The sequence below is a fragment of the Myotis davidii genome, unplaced genomic scaffold, assembly GCF_000327345.1.
Source record: "Myotis davidii unplaced genomic scaffold, ASM32734v1 scaffold24, whole genome shotgun sequence".
NCBI lineage: Eukaryota > Metazoa > Chordata > Mammalia > Chiroptera > Vespertilionidae > Myotis > Myotis davidii.
In genome coordinates, this window is record NW_006298312.1 from 5,365,578 (window position 1) to 5,378,841 (window position 13,264).

Here is a 13,264-nt window from a genome sequence, read left to right on the forward strand (position 1 = left end):
ATATGGATATAAAGGAGAGAAAGAGTTGATGAATTGCAAACAAGTATAATTTATGTGGACAAAGTGTGCCAGAAGTGCTTTTTCATCCCACTTTATTCTGCAAATAAAATGATTCCTGCCCATTCACTTGGCCTCATGCCCAAGAACTCAGAGAGGAAAACCATCCCATACACATCAGGATTCCACTCCTTCCCTATGAAGAAATGGTGCTGTGCAATCAGGCCCACCAGGGACCCCAGAAGGTCAAAAGAAATCTCTGAATGGACTAATGTCATTTTTTAGAATCTTCAATCATGGCTTCCTAATGTATAATATATATCACACTGATACTTGTTAATTCAAATGTGAGAACTAGCATGATGAAGTAGAAAAGGGGAAGTAATGAAAAGCTCACATTTTCGTGTGGCCTCTCTCTGAACTTTGATTTCCCATGGAAGATTATTTGCTTAAATGCCCATAAGCTTTATAAACTTATGAATAACTACATGTAGGGTGTCTTCCTAAGGGTTTCTCTGTTGGCAATAGCGCTATCAACTATGACTCTATATTGTAAAGACTTGGGCCCAAGGTGGTGTAGTAGCAGTAAGAAACCCAAACCCTTTATTGATTCATTCATTAATATTGGCATTTATTTATTCAATCATTCAATCTTCAAAAATGATTACTATTGTGCCAAAAGTGAGGAATCAAAGCTAAATACAACACAGTCTCTTTCTAAACCATCAGGAGTAAACAAAGAAATACTCTGTAATGACAAAATGATTCTTTCTCATTGCTGCTGGACAGTACAGTTATCTAGGCCCTCAGACAATTTGTGTCTGGAAAATTTTAAATTACCACAAGTCCCTAGCCTTGTTGTGGCAGCATGTACACTGCTTGCATTTTATGTTCAGGTGTCAGTTTTTGTGCACATATTGCATGAATTGTGCTGTGTACTTTGTACACATTATCTCATTTAATTAACACAGTGATATGAAATAATCCTATATAATAAAGAGGTAATATGCAAATTAACCCTTACACCCTCACAAGATGGCTGCCTACAACCAGGCCAGCAGGGTGGTTAGTGAGGGACAGCCAAATGATTGAACAGTGGGCTTTGTGGGGTGACCAGGCCGGCAGGGGAGGCAGTTGGGGGCAATTAGGCTGGCAGGGAGGGCATTTGGGGGTGACCAGGCCAGCAGGGGGAGCAGGTGGGGGGGCAGACCAGCATGGGGAAGAATTGGGGGCCATAAGGCTGGCAGGGGGGCAATTAGGGGCAACCAGGCAGGCAGGCAGGTGAGCAATTAGGAGCCAGAGGTCCAGAATTCTGAGAGGGATATCCGACTCCCGGGGATCGGGTCTAAACCAGCAGTCGAACATCCCCACAGGGGTCCTAGATTGGAGAGGGTGCAGGCTGGGCTTAGGGGGATCCCCCTTCTCCTATGCAAGAATTTCATGCACTGGGCCTCTAGTAGTACTATAATTATTTACATTTCGTAGAGGGAAAAAATTAAGCTCAGAGCACAAGTGACTTCCCCAAAGTCAAACAGTCCTCAGACCAGGACCTCTAATCTTTGTGTGCAGGTCTAAATTAGGTGTGATCAGATGAGTAAAATAAAAAGTAGCATAAAGTGGAGTTTATTTTGATCTTATTTCTGTAGTCCCTTCAAACTGGTCAAATTTACAAACTGTTCTTCTGCCTATATTTAGTACTTATTCATTTTGCTTTCAACTTTTACATAATTTTAGCATAACTTCCCACTTTATGAAAGTGTACTTGAAGTCTGCATGCTGATTAGTTATACAATTTTCTTTTCCCATGGTAGGGGGTTGGAAGTGTGTGCATGTGTAGGATGATGGATTATCTAAAATTTCTTCATATTATTTTTCTCAGAACTTATGCTTGTAACGGAAGTTTCTCAACATAAAATGTCATCAATTTGGCCTCACTCAGGAAGTTGCAAGGTGCCTGCCTGTAACCTCAATGAACTGGATGTTCTCTAAAACATGATAATCTTTAGTTGCCTGTCATTTCCCCTCAACATTATCCCCCCTATACTCCCTTCCTCCCTTTTAAAGTTTTAAAAGTTGTTTTATTTTTTAACTAATTCTTTTGGCAATTTAATTGATTAAAAAACTGTGGATAAAATATTTCAGGGTAAAGACATATTTGTGTTTATATTAGCAATAGAATGGGGGAGGGACTAGAATTTAAATGATCTGACTTTTGCCTTTATCCAAGAAGTGTTATGAGGATTTTATTGTTTTACCTGGAATAAAATTTCTCTAAACGTATACCATCACAACAAACCTCAATGTGTAAATATAAGATATCCCTGGGATCAGAATAATCATTGCATCCCAGAATGGTTTTACAACCTTCCTATACTGAAAGACTGAACTGGTTTTATGGAGAGGCTGTGGGGAAATTCTAATGCAGGTTATCTGATCTGAAGGGCCTTTGTTGGCACAGTCTAGGCCAGCATTTATTTTCCATGCCTAACTATTGTTGAGTGAATAAATAAACAAATAAGACTAGGACACTCACCAGGTTTTAACCTATAAACAAAAAGTCAGTGTAAGTATCTCTAAACATTAAAGTCTCAACCCTCTGGCCACCTTCACATTCACTCTTAAAAGGATCAGGCTCATGCCTCTCTCTCAGCCAAGAGCAGTAGAAGGTCTAAGGCTCTCAACTATTTTACAACCTTGGCTGAACTAGTTTCTACCTTCCCACTCCTCATTATCCAGCCCACCAGGGGCAAGAGAAAAACCTAAGGAAGGTGAAGCTAGAGCTGCAGGGAACCAGTAGGTACAATGAAGGCAGCAGCGCTCCTGGATGTGATACACTTTGGCTCCACATGTGTCCTTGTCAGTGTTGTGTTCTGTGATGTGGCCATGTTTCCGCCAACTTTAACCTCATTGTGTCTCCACTTTCCTCCCTCCCTTCCTCTTTTCAGGAATCTGTTCTCACTTCTTTTGCTTCATCTCCTCAAGGACTCCGCACTACTTCTGCTCAAAAGCATTTGCCCGGATCCTTGGCTGTGAACTGGATCCTCCTTTTGAAGAGACTGAAGTTGTGACTGTGTGTCACAGGAGATTTCCACCATTTGATAATCAAGCAATTCTTTAGATGCTTTTCAACCTACAGTTTCCTGGCATCTTCATAAATAAATTGTACTCTGTTGACCTCCCTGAAGCAGCTAATTGAGTAAAGTGTAAAAATTATGGTCATATATTCTTTCTGATTGGTGTTTCTAGTTTCTTGGGATATATTCCTAGAAGTGGGATCATTGGGTCAAATGGGAGTTCCATTTTTAGTTTTTTGAGGGAACTTCAGACTGTTCTCCACAGTGGCTGCACCAGTTTGCATTCCCACCAGCAGTGCATGAGGGTTCATTTTTCTCCTGAACTTCACCAGTACTTGTCCTTTGTTGATTTGTCGATGATAGCTTTCTTGTTGAAACACCAATTAGAAAGGATATATGCACCCCTATGTTCATAGCAGCACAATTCATCATAGCTAAGATTTGGAAACAGCCTAAATGCCCATCAGTAGATGAGTGGATTAAAAAACTGTGGTACATCTACACAATGGAATACTATGCTGCGGTAAAAAACAAGTTCTCACCATTTTGCACAGCATGGATGGAACTGGAGAGCATTATGCTAAGTGAAATAACACAGTCAGAGAAAGATAAATACCATGTGATCTCACTCATTTATGGAATATAATGAACAACATAAACTGATGAACAAAAACAGATCCAGAGACAGAGAAACATCAATCAGACCGTCAAACCTCAGAGGGAAGGTAGGGGAGGTTGGGGGTAAGAGGGAGAGATCAACCAAAGGTCTTAAATGCACGGGTATAGGCTTAACCAATGGACACAGACAACAGGGGGGGTGAGGGCATGAGTGGGGGATATGTGGGGTAATGTGGGGATAAGGACACATATGTAATACCTTAATCAATAAAGAAATTTAAAAATTAAAAGAAAATTATGGTCAGTGGCTGTGGTATGTCCAGTAAGTCCTTAGAATAATCTATTTGGAGTAGTAGCCATTGTAGGAGTGGGAGGATGATGAAGGCAGCATGTTGGAAGTTTGAAATTGAAACACTATTTCCTGCTGTGGAGAGGGAGGTAGGCATGTGCTTCACTTGTGACCTGGGCACTGCATACGAGACTAAATCTCATGGACCTGGAAAATACTTTAAAGAGGAACAGTGTAATGTTGTGCCCCAGCATTGAAATACCACTTTGTGTTTCCTAATTTTTTTCTAAGGCCTTATGATTTATTTATTTAAAAAACTTTTTATGTCACTTTGGAAAGTATCTACCTATAGGTTGAGTAAGTTGATTTAACTATAGATAGGGAATGTGTTATATGGGAATCATTGCTATATTCAAGGTACTACAGCAAACGTTTTATTTATTTTTTTAATATATTTTATTGACTTTTTACAGAGAAGAAGGGGGAAGAATAGAGAGTTAGAAACAACGATGAGAGAGAAACATCAACCAGCTGTCTCCTGCACATTCCCTACTGGGGATGTGCCCGCAACCAAGATACATACCCTTGACTGGAATTGAACCCAGGACCCTTCAGTCTGCAGGCCGACACTCTATCCACTGAGCCAAACCGGTCAGGGCAACAGCAAACGTTTTAAATGCTCACTCTGTACCCAGGCTTCAGGGATTAAGGAGGCTCTTCCACAATTAAAGTCACAGTCTCATGGAAGGGGAAGTGTTATACAAATAGATAAAGTATAATATATAAGTGCTATAATCAACAGAGATACAGGTTGCTCTGGACAGATGAAGAGGAGAACACCAAAGGAAATCCTAGAAGGGGATTCACAGAATAACTTCTGTGAGTCTTAATATGGGAAACAGAGGGAGGCTTCTGGATGTAAAAAATAGCAGGAACCCTTCCAGAAAAAATAAATAATGTAAAAAAAGTCACAAAGGGAATCATAAATTGTCAGGGACAGCAAGAGCACTGCACAGCTCTGCTGCTCTGAGTGGCTTTGAGTCAATATATGCTTCTACATTCTCTCATGTGACTATGCCAAGCACAGGACAGGTGACTTCTGGAACCCTGTCCACTGTACTAACTGTTGGGAACTTAGTCCAAATTCCTCCTTTATCCTCTGCTCACTAGTAACAGGTGTTGAGTCCGAGCCCCTCTGCCTGGGACTGGACCTCCTAGGATGCTGGGTCTTAGATGGAGAAGCTATGAGAAGTTGTGGGTGTATAAGAATGAGTCTTTATTGCAGAAGCCAGTGTCCACACAGCCATCAGACAAAAACAGTCCTTATAGCAAAATCCATACAGGCAAGCAGCCGGACACTGGCTGGTAAATACATCTTTCCCATAAAAGCAGCATTATTGTCTGTACTCACAGCTATTATCTGAGCAGCCACACGCTGCCCCTAAACTCATTGCCTCACATCGTAATGGTATCTCAGCTCTCTGGCTCAGCAGCTTCTGCTGCCCAGCTGCTCTCTCCTATCCAGCACACTGGCTGGTTAACATGGTGACTATATCTGAGCTCTCTATGAGCTCTTAGCATTGCATTGTAGCAGTACCAGCTCTCAGCTCTGTCTGATCTCTCTAGCCTCTCCTGCACACATAGGAGCTACATCCTCTGTGCCTACCGCTTCTGCTTTTCTGAGCTCTCTCTAGCCTCTACTCAGCTGTTCTCTCTCTTAGACTCCTGGCCAGTAACCTGTATATTACTCCAGAGACAAAGAAGGCTAGTTGCCAACAGTGACATCAATCTTATGGGTTACAGAAGGGCACAGTGTACCCCGGGATCGCTGTGGCTTTGCAGCTGTTCATGGTATTTTGGCCTTGGGAATCCCAATTAGGCTCATACTCAGAGTGCCCTTGGCCATTCTGGAGTATTGACAGCAAGGCCTCTGTGCTCCCATTGGCCTTGAGTATTCGGGGACCCTGGCAAGGTTCCCACATGAATTTAGGGAATTGCAAGTAGATTTTTATGGCTGGATAGTGTAAAGTGAGAGGTGTGGGAAGAAATATATGACTCATAGGTGTGGGTAAAAAATGGTTGGGGAGGGTCTTATGTATCCTGGAAGAAAGTTTAAATGTTATACTTTTAAACATTTAAAACTTTCTAGAGGCTCTGTGGAGGACGGGTTAAGAAGGAGGACACTTGTGGAACAGATCAGTTGGAAAGCTACTGCACTATTTTACACATGAAATCCCGAGGTTATAAAGCAAGACTGCAACCATGGGAACGGATAGAAAACCATAAATACAAAAGGATTTCTACAGGTAGGACTCATAAGGCTTGATTACTTATTGAATCTACATGAAGAGGATATATGTGAACTGAAGTGAGAAATTATTTTCTTCTTTGCATAACTGGCTGAATGTTGGTACTATTAAAGAGAGGTAGGTTGGGAGTAAAAATGAAGAGACAAATTTGTAGACAAAAGCAAGGATTTGGGTATGTTGAGTCAAAGCTTCCTAGAGTACTATGAACTAAACTATGCCCTGCCACCCTTCCAATTTATATGTGAGGCTCTAACTCCCAATATATGGTATTTGGAGATGGGGCCTTTGGGCCATAATTGTTATGAAGGTGCGGACCTCGTGATGGGATTAGTGTCCTTATAAGAAGAAACACCAGAAAGCTTTCTATCTTTCTGCCATGTGAGAACACAGTAAGAAGGTAGCTCTTTGCAAGCCAGGAAGAGAGCTCTCACCAGAACCCAACCATGCTGGCCACATGGTCTTGGACTTCTAACCTCTAGAACTGTGAGGAAATAAATTTCTATTGTTTAAGCCATCTAGTTTATGGTATTTTGTTATGGCAACTTAAGCTGACTAATACATAGAAGTATTCAGGAAGTTAGATAACACAGATCTGGTGCTCAGGAGACAGAGTGAGGTAATTGATTTGGGAATTATATATACTAGAGGCTGAGTGCATGAATTCGTGCACCAATGGGGTCCCTCAGCCTGGCCTGAGGGATCTGGCCAAAACCAGCTCTCTCACATCCCCCAAGGGGTTCTGGATTGTGAAGGGGCGCAGACCAGGCTGAGGGATCCCACTAGTGCACAATCAGGGCCAGGGAGGGATGTGAGAAGTTGGCCCATCAGGGGAGGGACTGCGGGAGGGCTCTAGGGCATGTCCGGCCCATCTCATTCAGTCCCGATTGGCCAGACCCCAGCAGCAAGCTAACCTACTGGTCCGAGCGTCTTCCCCCTAGTGGTCAATGTACATCATAGCTAGCGGCAGAGCTGCCTTAGCATATCATTAGTATATTACGCTTTGATTGGTTGAACAGATGACTGGATGACCGGACATTTAGCATATTAAGCTTTTATTACATAGGATATATATAGTGAGGACTGATTGTAAAACCTTGTCTGGTAGGAGATATTTTGTCTGAATGTCTAATATGAAAATGCCTAATATGAAAGTAACACTAATCTGGAAAATACCAAATGCACATAGTTCATTTTATTTTTAAAATTAGGGCATTTCAAAATTTAAAGTATTTACACTTAAAGGTGAAACATCTGTGCAATTATTACAATTTATTTCACTAAATCAGAACTAACAGTATATTGTCTATACTTTTATACCAGTAACAGTGAAGAAACCAACAAAAAACAATGAAAACATTGTGGATCAAATGTCTCCAATATTAACTTGTACTTTCTAGTAGGTATAAACATGAGTGTAAATACTGCTTGGATAACTGGTTAAACAGACACAGGCTCCACTGCTGGAGTAATAGACACAAATTCAAAACTGGCAGGTATGTAGAAATGAGGGGATTTTGCAGAATTTATCATTTTGCACTTGCAAAATAAAGCTTATGTCACACATACTAAAGACTTATATTATACCTTTTCTAATACACTCATGTGAAATACTAACATGTAGCATTTAAAATAATAAATATACATATTATTTACAGTAATTGGAAATGTTAGAGATATAAACTTTTATGTAAAATAATTCAGAATAAAACATCTTAACTTTAGATTGTTATCTTCAAATACTTCTCTTTCTTTCCTATTTGACCTTTTAGCTCTGGAAGTTACACGGGATGCAGACGTGGGTATAGAGTTGAGAATGTGTTCAGTCACTTGTTTCTGCGATAGTCATCTTCTGTACCATGTTAGGCAGATTTTCAGACTCCAGGTCTTCTTTGCTATTATCAGAATTTTCCGATGAGATGTAACAACCAGAGTCCCTTGGACAGTCATCTAGCTGTGACTTATTTAAGGAGATGTCTGGGCTTAAGGATCGGGGCACAGATTCATTTTCTTGCTCTTGAATAGCTGTAAATGGAAAAGAGGGCAGCAGTTATGCAGATCTAAGAAAAGTTTTATTCATGTACTTATTCATCTTTGAGCTATTTTAACTGTTCCAACCTGGACTTCATTACAATGGGTACTTCTGTAAGTAAATGATATATTTGTTTATTATAAAAAAGGTATTTACACTCAAATATTCAAACCACTGCCTTCTTAGAAGACAAAGTGAGCAAACCACTGTTACTCTCCTGCAATGTCATGGAATTCTTGTGAACTGCCTGCATAAGCAAAGATCAATATGGACTCGCATTTTACATTAATGTTGCCAAAGAAAGCAGATTGTATCCACAGTGTGACTGATTCCTTGTCCAAATACTCCTTAAAGTAACATTAGAAAAAGTCATTTGTAAAGTTTAAATGTAGAGTTCACATTAATAGTGATCTTCGTGAGCAATTTTGAATCATGATAATGCGGATTAATGAATAAAAGATCACTATGGACAACAAAGTGGGACTTCAGTTACTTAGAATTTAACTCATAAAACATACAGTATTCAAAAATATTTATGGGGATGTAAAATACAGCATAGAAAATATAGTCAATGATATGATAGCTATGTATGCTGCAAGATGGGTACTGGAAATATCAGGGGGAAACTTTGTATAGTATATGATTATCTAACCACTATGATGTACACCTGAAACTTGTACAAAATAATATTGAATGTAATTTAAAAATATATACTAATAAAAGAACAGAGTATTCAGGATTTTCCTATGTGTGCACTCATAAAAAAATAGACATAGAAATCATGTTGCTTTAGGTAGTAAGCTACCACCATCGAGTCTGCTTTATTTAGCTTGTCTTCTATATTTTTGTAGTTCTGAATAACAATTGTTTATGTTCATATTGGTAATGTGTCATCAAATCTGTATTCTAGATTCAACTGGAATTATATGTTAGGAAAAAATTAATATTAGAGATGTAACAAAAGGTATTTCTAAAGAACCTATGTAGTCCTATAAAGATTTATTTTTTCTCAAGAGTTCTTCAGCATCAGCATTCTTTCTGTTACTGTGAGGACTGTTTCTTTCCCTTTCTTGACACCAGTGAGTGGGTATTTCTCTGCATTATTACAGTGAGTTCCTCACAGAGGCGATGCTCTTAGCCCACAGCATGTTCTGTTCTTCCCCCTTCTAACCTCAGGGCTCCCCCATTGTGGACTTTTGAATAGCCCAAAGTGGAAGAACGAAGCACACTTTTCAAGACCTCTGCCTTCAGATGCTGCATACTTCTCCCATTCTTGCCAGAAGAACTGTAAATCCCACCTTCAAAATCTTTGGGAGAAGGATATTGTGTAATTTTCCTCAATAGACTCATATAATGCTAAGTAATTTATCTTTAAGAAATTCACCCTGTATTTTAGTCTACACATCTGCTTTATAAATGCATTTTTTAGGCTATAGATATCTTGCTGACATTAATTTATGGTTCACTGTGTATCCACTTGTTATCAACCTCCATTATGAGAGAGAATTGAGCCCTGGTGCCCTAAGGCAGCCTTATATGTAATGGGTAAACTTCTCTTCAATGTATCTAGAATAATGCTAGTTATGTCTGATCCATGGAGGAATTGAAAAGTCACTTAAATTATTTTCAGTATTCTGTAGTTTAGATGAGGAACACAGATTGATAAAGTCTGAAAAAAATAATAAAAATCATTTCTTAACTATCCTCATCTTCAAAATGAATCGTAACAGTCCTTTCAACTTTTTCCTCTAAGGTTTTATTTGCAACAATGAAACAAATTTGTGTCATTTTCTGAATTTTCTCCAGGTTTGCCACAACTTTAATTACAGATTCAATTATCAGATATTTAAATCTAGTGATGTTATAGCTGGTTCTAGGTATAAGGAGCTTTAATTTCAATAAGCACCTATTATAATTATTTTAAAATTTTAGCTACCATGAAGCATTTTTTCTTTATTAGTCTTAACAACCTTTAAGTTTGGGAAAATCTACTTAGTCTTTATGAGACTGTTTCACTGTTGTTTCCAAGCCCCCTTTTTGTGTGTGTGAAACAGCAGGTCTGAAAGTGGGACCTCATTCTCTGAGGAAGAGATGTCGCCCTGCCTCTGCTTGTCTATCCTTATTGCCACTGAAGTGGATGAGCCAGGTCTGAGTTCCTGATCCGAGTGTCTCTGGAAAAGACCAGAGGAGCGAGGCCTGGTGTGAGCTTTCTGTCACTTCAGCAATGATCACCTTGTTTAGAATGTGATCCTCTTAGAATGGTTGTGAGGCTATTTCCCTAGGTTATATTAGAGCCTATCACTTCATCGCAAAATTAAAATTACTGAGCTACTTCCCTTCAGACTCACATCTACACAGGACTTGACACAATAAAAAGTGCTCTCAATATCATGTTCTATGTAGGTTGATTACTGACTGTGAGGTTCTCTTAAAGATAAAACTTAGGCTTAAAGTACTATGATTTCCAAAATTAACTATTTTCCTTTAAAAATAAGTACTTGGCTTGTTATTTTACCCTCAGAAGCTTTTATCTATCAGCTCAAAGGGTAACAACCAAAATAAGTGAAAATCTGACTTTAACAGAGGATATATTTTTAATATTAGTAATAAAAATGTATTTGTTTATATTCCCATATGAGAAACGATGTGTCACATTCTCTAAATTCTAGAAATTGGTTTATTTTAAATACAGATTATTTATTGTGGTAATCTTTTGTCTGCAATTTTTATAGAAAAAGGAAATAGTTTCTCAGTATGAAAGTCATGCAGCACAGTAATTTACAGAACAGCAGTAATTTGCTAAATGATTTCCTAGTGAAATGAAAACATGACTATGCTTCCTCAAATGCTTCCCACCAGGCCTGCAGTAATTTCAGGCAGGTGATCAGCTGGAGCCCCTCAACTATAACTATAAAAAGAAAAGGCAGGTCATTATATTATATTATGGAAATGAGAGCTACATAGCATTAAATTTTTGTATTGTGAGGGTCAGGATTTCCTCTCTGGTTTTTCTTTTTCTTTTCTTTTCTTTTCTTTTTTTTTTCATCCTGACACTAATGACTTTGGGATTGGCACAAACCTAGCACTGGAGCTGTGGGTGGTTTTCCCAGCAGAGGGGATGGATTCACAGTACTGCACCCACATTTCCTTTCTAAGTCATTTAGCCCCTCCATGTGACCGTGGAACAGTGTAAAGCTAACTGACCTACCTACAAATTGAAACTATAACCTTCATCAGTTCTGTCCTATGGTCCAATCATCTGAGCTAACCAGGCAAGTAACATTGGAATAAGAAACAGTTTGCTTCCAAAATTACACACTTGCCATAGGATGTCTGAGTGCATCTGTTTTATCCCAAAATGTTTGTAATTTTTTAATTTATTTCTAATACTTTATTTCAGTATTTCTAATACTTTATTTCAGTATTTCTAATTTATGTATTCTGTTTTAAACGTTATATAAACACATAGACATATGCATATAATTTACAAATGAAAGAATTAAAGTTTTAGATATATTTCCTCTATCCTCCTCAGATCATCTACAATGTTTAATATTCTATCTATAATAATAAAAGCATAATATGCTAATTAGACCAGATGACCTTCCGGATGAAGCCGGGGCTGCAAGGGAAGCCCAGGTCCTTGGTGCCTGCTGGCGGCCAGAGGGAAGCCTGGGTGCCAGAGGGAAGCCAGTGCCAGCAGCCGGAGGAAGGAAGGCCTACTCTTGCATGAATTTTGTGCATTGGGCCTCTAGTTTTAATAAAAATTAAAATGGTACATTTTTACTATAAAGCCCCTGAATGGTTTTCAAACATTCTAAAGGCTATACATTTTCAAATCTGAGTATATTGGAAATTATTAAATAATTTGAAAAAGATGTCCTTTTTGCTTTCAGCTAACAGCAGGTATAATAGGAAGTCAGGAAAACATTCCCAAACTGTTCTGTACTCTATGTAATAAAAAGGAAAACATAATTATAAGAAAAAAATAGTTAGATAATATTTTGTCATGAGGTACTAATTTGAATATTAAAATATTTTATCCTCATCAATATTTTAAGATAGTCATCAATGGCGATACAAAGTGGCATGGTGATTAAAACAAATGACAGCTAATACAATTATTCATGAAATAATTATATCGGAGTTGTGACATTTAATTAATTAAGTATAGGCATCTCAATTATACTAGAAGTGAAGAAAGCTTTAAGGAAATCAAACTAGGTCCTAATTATGGTAAAAAGTTTTCAAACCTTAAAGAAAGAAATCTGTCCAATATTCATATTGAGAAAGTTAAGGATTCACTAAAAATGTAATTTTTGTTTGACTTAACAGGTTTCTTATTCAAATATTCTAGATACTGACTTTACTTTGTTGTTTGACTTAGGTCTGAAGCCTCTAGTTCTTTGGGGCAAGTACTATGAAATAATGTGATCTAGAGAACATAGGAAGATGCCTGGCCAACAAAAGTACCCAATAAACATTTTTTAAATAAAAAGAATGTGATTTTTAGATTAATTAAAGGAAATATGAACTAAAGAAGATCAAATAAAGATTTTTTTTGAACTCAGCTCTGAATTCTCTTTAAACATTTTTTTATGTCAGTATGCATTTCATTCTCTTAACATCTTCATACTGCTTTATTGTTTGTATGTATCTTAATTTACAGTGGGGCCTTGACTTAAGACTGTCCCGACTGACGAGTTTTTTGAGATACCAGCTGTCTCTCCGCTGATTTTTTGCATTGAGTTGACAGAGTAATTTGAGTTAACAAGCTCCTTAACGAGCTTGGTCTCGGAACGAATTAAACTCGTAAGTCAAGGCCCCACTGTAGTTTGATCTCTTCCACCCAAGATGCAATATTGTCTCTGATTGGCTATCTTAGCTGGGCAGTGGGAGTGGAGTATAGTTTCAGGTTAAGGACTCAATGTAAAGGTTGCCAACTGCT

General features: G+C 38.4%; 1 protein-coding gene across 2 annotated transcripts in view; it reads right to left on the reverse strand.

Annotated features, from left to right (window-relative positions):
• Nucleotides 1–7,464: 7,464 nt before the first annotated feature.
• Nucleotides 7,465–13,264, reverse strand: part of SAMSN1 (SAM domain, SH3 domain and nuclear localization signals 1) — a 55,727-nt gene continuing 49,927 nt past the window's right edge. For both annotated transcript variants that reach the window (XM_006773940.2, XM_015570600.1), the window contains exon 8: nucleotides 7,465–8,309. In XM_006773940.2, the coding sequence (XP_006774003.1) occupies nucleotides 8,107–8,309 (203 nt within the window). In that variant the 3' untranslated portion in view covers nucleotides 7,465–8,106. The remainder of the gene's footprint in view (nucleotides 8,310–13,264) is intronic.